Below are 9,942 nucleotides of genomic sequence, written 5' to 3'. Positions count from 1 at the left end.
TCTCCTTCCGGCCCTGGCTCTGGGAGAACTGAGTCAATTAAAGATGGAGGCCTCTTTCCCGGAGGCCGGAGGAAAAAAAAAGATGTAACAGGCAAGAAGGAAGGCAAACAGTTGTTTTCTTCCGGCATATGCTGGACATTTAGGAAATGGAATCAGCAGGGAAAATTCAGACTGGTGAAGTAAGCCCAACTCATGTCCTTAAAAAAAAATCGCTTGACCCGGTCTTTGGGAAGGGACTCTTGGAGGGTCAGGCCCAGCTGGAGCCCTGCCAGAGACCAGGGAAAATTCAGAACCACAGGAGCCTGTTGGACTTGAGCCCCTAGAAGCACATGTTGCTGTTGCAGCTGCCTTGGTAGCTGGGAGGGCAGGCAGAACATGGCCTCCCCTTCTTGTATGGCGCCTCGCCGATCCAGTTGCCCCTGGAAGAGAAGAGGTCCCAGGGAGGCGGGGTCGGGGGACAGTTACATGGAGCCACCTTCACAGAGGTTTCCAAATCTCAGCACTGCCACTGTCTGGCCCTGTGACCAAGTCACACCTGCAAGCCTCAGTGTCTTCATCTGTAAAACCAATAGAAGACTTCCCTCCCACACAGGGATGCAGCAGCAGATCAAATAAGGGAGCTATGTGCGCATGCCTCTAGCACCTCACCTGGCAGATGAGTGACTCCCCAGGACATGCTGATTTTCTTATTCCTTCCACCCCACCCTCAACTCCCAGCACAAACACCCCCCTCCCCTCCCCAGTGGGCAGATCTGAGTTCTGGTCCTGGATTCTGCCACCTGCCAGTTGGTGACAGAATAAACGACCTCATTTCTTGAGCCTTGATTTTGTCCTCTGAATAAAATAAATAAATGAAATGGTGTCCATAAAAATTATGTGAAAACACTTTGTAACTTATAAGGTGGTATGCAAATGAGAACTAGAATAATTAGATACTGAGTATAATTCACTCATGGGGGACATGCCCATGAAGCCTCTTTGTGGCCACTGCTGTACATTTATTTCTTCAATGGCCTTATCCCAAATCCATCCTACCTGCTCCGGGGTTAATCGTCTCAATGACCCACAGCCTTTAGGGAGGAGGAGGGCAGAGAGCCGTTGCTTTAAGGTTACAGATTTTCTCTTTGGAGTGATGGAAACATTTTGGAAATAGTGATTAATGCCACTGAGTTGTATACTTAAAAATGGTTAAAATGGCAAATTTTGTGTTACATATATTTTACCACGATTGAAAAAATGAATAACGTAATATACCCAAAACCCATTGAGTTGGACACTTCAAATGGGTAAGTTATATGGTATGTAAATTATATCTCAGTAAAGCTGTTTAAAAAAAAAGAACAAACCTCCATCATAACCATTCTCCTGCTCAAGCACTTTTAGTGGCTCCCCATTGCCTGTGCAGGGGTTGGCAATGTAAAGGGCCAGAGAGTAAATATTTTAGGCTTTGGAGGCCAAATGTCTTTATTGCATGAAAACAGCCCTAGACGGTACGTAAACAAATATCGTAGCTGTGTTTCAATAAAACTTTATTTATGAAAATAGGCAGGAGGCCAGATTTGGGCTGTGGGCTGTAGTTTGCTGGCCCCTAGCTTATGAATCACGTCTACAGCTTTCAGTCAGGCCTTCCAGACCTGCTTATGAATCACATCTACAGCTTTCAGTCAGGCCTTCCAGACTGCTCTAGCAGCAAGTGGATCCAGCTTACACACCTCATCTTTCCACAACTCGCTTCTCCGTCCCAGCCCACAGATTTCTCTTTTCCCCCCTCTTTGTCTTCTCAAAGCCTAAAATCACTCCCCCAGTTCTTGCTAAGTGCTACCTAATAATCTCACCACTGGCCTGTAGTGTTAATTACCTTTCAAGTCCCAGTGTCTTATTTTCTCACACATTAAACAAACACTCCTTGTGGACAGAAATGGAATCTTTTCCCTCCAAAAGTGATTGTTGAATGACTGTAAGTAAAGTCAGCCAAAGTGCTTAGAAAAGTATGCATTTCTGGTTTCATATGGGTTCATTCATTCAACAAACACTTCCAGAGCATCTAGTGGGCATCAGGACTTGTGCCAGATGCTGTGAGTCCACCATTTTCAAAAGGTGTTCCCGGAGTGAAAACATATGCATGTTTGTAAGTACGTAAAAGATCTCCAGAAGGTTATGCAAGAAACTTACAGAGGGGAAGTGTGGGCAGGGGAGGGAGACAACATTCTGTGTTTACCTGTTTTCATACCCACTGAATTTTATAGCATGTACATCAGTATAAAATGTAATAAAATTTTAAACAATAATAAATAAATATATCAAACGCTACCAGTTTTTCCAACAGGAAAAAAAAAGTGTTCCTGCAAGTTTGGGGGCAGGGAACGTGGGTGGTGGAGACACCAGGGGTGATGGAATAAAAGTCATTCTCTTTTTGTTTAATTTAACCACTTAGAAAAGAGTTCTGCTTAAAAGAACAAAGGTTTGAAATCACTGTAGTAAAAGGATACCAAAATGAATCAGGTCTATTTCCTGCCCTCAAAGAGTTTATAACCTAGTTATAATCCTGGCCACTATTTATTTAACATGTACTATGGGCAACTATGTACCAAGATCCTCTGTGAGCCAGGTAGCATTAGCCCTATTTTAAAAGAGGAGACTGAGATCCAAGGAGATGAAATGACTTATCCAAAGTCCTCAGTGTGTACATGGTAGAGCTGAGAACCAAACCCAGGTCTAGTAATTAGAATAAGAACCAACATGTATTCCAAAATTATTATGAGCCTGGGGACATTACCTGGGTCAGCTCACTTAATTCTCTCAACAATTCTATAAGTAGAAACCATTTTACTCCCATTTTGTAGATGAAAAACAGGCATGGAGAAGTTGAATCACAAATCTGAACTCTGACAGTCTTGACTCCAGAGCCTAAAAATCTTAACAACTATATGGTTAATAGTCAATGTTTCAAAAATTCAATATGTCAGCAAACAAATTGGAACAGTTCCTTAAGCTGTGTGTGACGGAATTTGCTTTGTTGCATTTTTCCATATCCGATAAAGCTGGGCTGCATTATGACACTTTGTCAATAGATGTCTCCATCTAACAAATATCTTGACTTGAGAATCTGAGTTTGGGCTACCAATAACTTCCAGAACATCAGGATAGTGCAGTAGATAGAATATGAAATCAAAAGACTTGTGTTTCAAACAGCTCTGCTACTTATTGGCTTTGTGACTTTTGGTAAATTACTTAACCTCTCTGATCCTCAATGTCTTAATCTTTAAAAAGGGTAAATATTTTCCCAGTGTCCTTCCCTTTTTCCTTCTTTCTCTCTTTCATCTCTTCAATGAGATAATAAGGGAAAAGTGTGTTGTAAATGATCAAGAGCTACATGAGAGCAAAAGGCAGTTATGACTATGTAATCTTGAAACTCTGAATATCATGTTTACTTAGAATTTGTTCCCATTTGTGTATGAGAGTCTGTAATCTGTTTTGTATGAGAATCTGTTGCAAGTTTGTATACTATACATTGGATGGGAACTCCCATCCCCCTTTCTCTGTGTTTCCAGGAGACTAGCATATGAAGACCACTCTTGACCTCTCTCCCACCAAGCTGACTGGAGAGTCTGGAAAAAGCAGTTGAGCATGCTCATTGCATCCTTCCTTTCTTTCCTATGGGACCTGCCTGCCTGTAGGGAGCATGTATTCTTGGTTGCTCTATTTCTTGTGGGAAGCTTACAGGGGCTGGCACTGCACTTAGAAGAGGCCTATGGTTGGCCAATGTTGCCTGTCAATGGATATGAAGGTCTAATTCAACAGTGAGATATTTGCAAGCCCACTTGGCTGGCAGACCTAAGCCACATTCTCCACTGTTGGCTTCATCAGGGACACTGCGTATGCACCTGCCTTGGTCCTCCGTCTATCTCCCAATCGATTCTGAAACTTGGGTAAAGAAAAAGGATTCTTGATTGACTCTAAAACCTGGTGTTCAGGTTATTTAGAACGGAGGAAAGCAGGGTGTCCTGTATGTGTTCCATTTCTGAGAATCCTGCCCACTCCACCTCAGGGTCCACCCTCCTGCCCCAGAGCCCCCTCTGCACTCACTTAATGGCGTAGTTGCAGACCAGGTACACAGCCTGGTGCCAGGTGCTGCCCAAGACATGGATGCTGCCACAGGTGTGGATGGCACAGCCCAGCCGATTGGAAGATGCCCACACCATCTGAGGAGGGACAAAGACAAAGGAGGCTGTGAGAAGGACTTGGGGCTGAAACGTTCTTGGGCTTGCTCTGTCAGGGTGGATGCATTAGATAAGGTTTTCCTGGGGGAGGCACCTGTCTCAGGGTGAGGGGACTAGAGGCATATTGTACTATATAATATTTCTCAAAATTTGTTCCACTATAACCAACAGTAAGGAATACAGTTATATATTGTTACCCAGTGTACCAACACACACACACACGCATACACACACCCTTACCCCTTCTCAAACAATTTGAACAAAAGTTTTACGAACCAATATTTAATCTTATCATATAGAATGATATACGCTAATATGTTCTATACCTTTCAATTAGATTTCTTTCTTTCTTTTTTTTCCCCCTAGTGACCAATGTTTGAAAATCATTGTCATGTTGGAAGTTAAAACGCAAACTTTGGAGTTAAACAGCCTTGGATCAGAATCTCAATATCACTAGCTGTGTGACTTTGACCAAGTCACTTAACCACTCTGTGCCTGGTTTCTCCTTTGGTAAAATGGAGGTAATAATATTTCATCGATGTCAGGAAGGACATTTGGTTTAGGCCTCACATTTCCTAGGGGGTCTCAAATTTCAGTCTTTGACATTTACTGCAAATGAGTCACAGAGAGATTGGCAGGCCTGAAAGCAGACATTTTTCCTACCATTGAAAACTTCTGGTCCTATTTCTTGCAACATTATACTGCATTGTATTTTTATGTATAATAAGTGGTAACAACTTCAATATTAGCACTCAAAATATACTACAATCTTTTGTAATCTTATTTGGCGTTTCTTTTTTTAAGACACAGGAGCCTTAGAAAATAAAAAATACTAGAAAATGTTTGGACCTATTGAAATCAAAGTCAGTCTTGAACTTGTCAGGCCACGCATCTCCATTTTGGGGTCAAACAACATGGTCTGCCGACCTAAGACCCTCAAAACAAGATCCAGTTCAGCTCAAGTCAATGCACTCACAACTTTCCAGGAACAGGCTTGTTATGAAAAAGGAAGCCTGTTAAGGGCCTCTGTTTTATTTCCAATTGCCGTCCCACCACATTCACTTTCTTCTAAGAGGATTTGTTCTCTCATCAGCCCTACATCCCAACAGAGGTGTACCTGGGTATAGTGAGAGCACACAGGGCCACTGCAGCGCCAGGGGCAGCGCGGGGTACAGTCCTTAGGGGCCGGAAACAAGTAATGCCGCTTCTCCTCAGACCAAGACTTCACGAGATCCACCACGGAGCGGTACCTGCAGAGGCGGAGAAGATAGAAGAAAAGTCACTCTGCCATAAGCGTGCTCCGTGACCTTGTTGAGTGATGGAGTGAAGGAAGGGCAGAGGTTCACTCACCGGCCAGAATGGATGGAGAGGTTCTGGCCCACGTATCTCAACAGCTGTGAGGGCCCGTGGGCCCAAATGCACTGGGTGGCCCAGGCTTCAGCGGACCTGGCCAGCCGGTCGTCCCAGACCTGGGAAAAAAGAAAGGTCATGAAATTCCCTGGGGGAGCAAACACCATCATTTCAACAGTGTCTAGAGATGCACGTATACATGGTACATTGACTCTCCATCTCCTTTGGAACCCTGCAACAAATCCACTTGATAAGTTAGGACACTGAGGCTCAGAGAAGGCCTACGACTTCAAGGTCAACGGCAAGTCCATACCAGAGCCGAGATCCACACCTAGGTCTCTGACTCCTAGTCCAATGCCCTTTTTCCTTCACTGGACTTCAAGCTTGGGGCTCCCTGCTCTGAGCGGGGTCCCAGGGTATTGGCCTAGGAGTTCCTAGCAGTCCCTAGAAGTGACTCAGCCGAGAGTAATGGGAAGAGAATGGATTTTTAATTTTATTTATTATATTTTTTCAATGTGTTTATTTATTTATTTTTTTAAAGATTTAATTTTATTTATTTTTGGCTGCATTGGGTCTTTGTTGCTGCGTGCGAGCTTTCTATAGTTGCATCGAGTGGGAGCTACTCTTCCTTGCAGTGCTTCTCATTGCGGTGGCTTCTCTTGTTGCGGAGCACGGGCTCTAGGCGCGTGGGCGTCAGTAGTTGTGGCGCTCGGGCTCAGTAGTTGTGGTCCACGAGATTAGTTGCTCCGCGGCATGTGGGATCTTAGTCCCCAGACCAGGGCTCGAACCCGTGTCCTCTGTATTGGCAGGTGGATTCTTATCCACTGCGCAACCAGGGAAGTCCCCAATGTGTTTATTTAAACATTAAAATTTTTTAATTCAAAAGGTTCTTTTTTTAATAGTGAAAACATGAGCAAATTTAATATGTAAGATGTTTGAAGGAGGAAAAGTGGAGAGTCTTTCATCCCCATCCTACACTAGTCCCTCCAGCCACCCTGACCCTGGAGGCAACTGTCACTGTGAGTTTCTTGTGTCCTGTTCCAGAAATATTCTACACCTGTAAGTATATTATATATGCATGTATATATTTATATATGTAATTATATATCTTATATGGTATATACATGAAATAATTATATATTACATACATACAATAATTATATATATATGAATTTTTTTGACAAATGGCAAGACTCCAGACATTCTATTTGGCCCCTAGCTCTTTTCACTTAACCAGATGGGTTACCTTAATGATGATTCCACATCAGTACATAGAGAATACCATCCTCATCCTTCGTAACAGCTTCTTAATTTTCCAATCTCTGAATGCTCCAACTTTTATAACTTGAAAACGCATCACTTCAAAAAAAAATACTAGTTCCCTTCCACTCTGACTTCCTGAGATTCTGAGATATTATTCTTTTATTCAGTTCATCTGTTCATTCAGCAAATATTGAACAAGGACTCACAGTCTAACAAGGAAATGAGATGTTAAACAATCATTACAGTTGGCAGGTATGAGAATGTGAAACGGGACCCGGTCTTTCTTGGAGCCAGAGGAGGGAAAGGGCTCCTTAAGCAAGGGATGTTTAGCCAGATACTGGTCCTGTGGGCTGAAGATAGCTAGTGAAGCAATGGGGATCCCCAAAGAGGGGTCCAGACATCTGCCCAGAGATGTTGGACTCACCCATTTTTAGGGAAAGCAGAGGAATGTTTCCTTCGTGCCACAAAGGGGTGAACTGAGGTAGGGGCATGCAAACATCAAACCCACACTCACTGACACTCCTCGGGCCCCTAGTGAGCTGTCTAGCTCTCTCTGTCCTACAAAGCATGCAATAATTAAACACCTGTTGTGGGGAGGGCCTCGCACACAGGCTGGTGCTCAATAAATGTATCATTGTTTGAAAACTAGAAGGCCTTCTACATGCCAGTCACTGTGTCAATCAATGGATGAGTCAGTTAATGAACAAATAAATGGCTCCCCCGCCGCTAGCTGCCTGCCATTTGGGCTCCTATCCCCGCCCCTCCCAACACCTCATTGCGACCTGATGTCGTATTACACGTAAATTTTGTGGTTGATCTTTGTTTTCTATCATCCCCACTAAAATGGAAGCTCTGTGAGGGACGAGACCTTGTCCATCCTGTTCTCGGCAGCGTCCACGAGGCTTAGCGTGGTGCCTGGCTCCAAGCAGGAGCTGGTACGTAAGTGAATGGACACGCTGCAAAAGTATAAGCATCTGCAGGCTGTTGAGGGAGTAGGTATTTGTCTTAGAGGGGGCAGGCCAACAATCCCTTTGCCTAAAGAAATCTGTGGCTGGATTGGAAGCCTATCTCTCCAGGCTGGTTTGGGACAATGGTCCTGGGGGAGGGGCTGCGATAAAGAGAAAGGTTCCCTCCTCCCCTCCGGAGTCTGGCTTGTGGGGGGCTGGGGTGAGAGCCCCCCACGCTGCCTCTTTGAAGGAAGACATCCCAGCTGCCTCGGCTGGTCAGCTGCTGTTTCTCCTCAGCCTGAGACCCCCCCCACTCCCACCCCAGGTACCAGACCCCATCTTTCCAAATTCTACCTCCACCGGCTTGCTGAGGACAGTTTGGGTGTGTCCATCAAACCCCTGGGGCAAAGAGACAATGGCAGGGAAACTCCAGCCACCCGCCCCCTGCGGCTCCCTGGCTGGAAGCCAGAATTCTTGGAAAAGGTATTGTGTTAGTTAAGACAGCTTTAGCAGCTGGCAGACCTGGGATGCAATCCCACCTGGGTGACCTTCAGCAAACTAATTCTCTGCATCTTGATTTCTTTATTTGGAAAATGGAGATAATTCCCACCTTGAAGGAAGAGGGTTACACGTAAGTGCCTGGCGCACAGGAGATGCTCCATAAGTCACAGTCCTCTGCTCCTGCCTGCAGAAAGGACTTATATAACCACCTTAGTTTTCTCATCTGTAAAATGGGCAGACGAATTCCTGCCCATTCCACAGGGCCCAGATGCCCAGATACTAGCTAGTGAGGCCAGGCTCGTGAATGGTCCAGTCTTTCCAGGACACACTAAGTGGACTGGCGTTTGCTGGGGGAGGCACTGGGAGGGCATGGGAACTCACCATATACTCCATGTTGGCGGCAGGTGGGTGCACACTGGCCCGGATGTGGTTGTGATAATCCAATAAGGCACTCATGTCCCGGGCAGAGATGTGGCGCTTCCGCCGGTACCGGGGCACTCCCAGGCCAGTCAGGGGTCGCACAGCTGTGCCCTCGGTCTGGGCCAGTGCCAGGGTGGCATTGGGCATCAAGGTGTTCATTGCCTGGCCTGCCCAGAAGAGCAGGCCTGCCAGGCCCACGGTGCCAGGCAGCAGGGGCATAGCTGGCTGGAAGGGTCACACGTCTGGCCTTGTGCAGTCAGAGCCGGCTGCCTGGAGGGGGTGGTCATGAGGGCACCAAACCCTGAGTGCTCTCCAGCATTACCACCCCAGAGGATGCTATCTACTGGGAACTTGGCAAAGACCTCCTGACTCGGCTCTCGTCCAGGGGCGCAACACCCCATTCTTCCCACCCCAGTGGACTAAGTGGATGGGGCAATGGGAAGAAATGCCCAGATAGTGGCTAAATCTGGACCAGGCCCTGGGGTGAGATGACGCTGCCACTTCAAAGCCAGGGTTTTGTTCCACCAGCCCAGGAGGCAGACCCCAGTCCTCCCCAGCATGGACACCCTCTTCACCAATCTTACTGGAAGTGGGCTCCGTTGGTGCCCTCAGAGGGGCAGCGCCCACCTTTCCCAAGGTACAGTGCAGGGCACTCTTGTCCCTGGGTTGCTGCAATTTCGGGATTGAGAGCAAGACAGAAAGAAGCAGAAAGAAAGTAAAATGAGAAACAGAAAAGAAAATGAGGGAGAAGAAAAGGTGGTTGACAAAAAGAGATACAGAGAAAAGGCATGAAAGAAAGAAAAAGGTAGATACAAGAGAGAATGAGAGACAATGACGGGGGCAAAAAGAGAAAAAACATGGGAGAGACAGAAAGAGAGGTAAAACGAGAGAAAGGGGAAAAACAGAACAGAAAAAATGGAGAGAAAAGAGAAGAGAGCCAGAGAGAGGCATCCGGAGACGAGGCACCAGGCTCTCCAGGGGCGCGTACCCAGGATGGGCAGCCCAGGCGGGTGGCAGGAGGCGGCTGAGGAGGCAGAGAACCGCTGCAGACACCCTGGCCCGCCTGGCAGCACAGCGACTTTAAAGGTCCCCCAGGAGGTGATGGCATCTGACGTCCCAGCTCCACAGCCCCCTCCCCTTCCAGCCGGGCCAGACTTGGCCAGGAGGCTCCGCCTGCCGGTCTGTGGGCTTTTCTCTCCCACCCTCTCTGCTCTGCTGTTCCACCTGGAATGCGCAGGGCT

The 9,942-nt window shown here is 46.4% G+C and overlaps 1 protein-coding gene across 1 annotated transcript; it reads right to left on the bottom strand.

Annotated features, from left to right (window-relative positions):
* Positions 1-286: 286 nt before the first annotated feature.
* Positions 287-8,988, bottom strand: R3HDML (R3H domain containing like). Its single transcript, XM_022592984.2, is given in 6 exon segments — positions 287-419; positions 4,087-4,202; positions 5,338-5,470; positions 5,571-5,689; positions 8,663-8,937; positions 8,940-8,988. Coding segments are annotated over 6 exon segments (825 nt in total).
* Between the last annotated feature and the right edge of the window lie 954 nt (positions 8,989-9,942).

The sequence above is a fragment of the Delphinapterus leucas genome, chromosome 15 (assembly GCF_059928025.1).
Source record: "Delphinapterus leucas isolate spDelLeu-1000000601 "Yukka" chromosome 15, BTC_Dleu_Yukka2, whole genome shotgun sequence".
NCBI lineage: Eukaryota > Metazoa > Chordata > Mammalia > Artiodactyla > Monodontidae > Delphinapterus > Delphinapterus leucas.
Note: the sequence above shows the minus strand (reverse complement) of the source record. Positions and strands in the feature narration are given on the sequence as shown.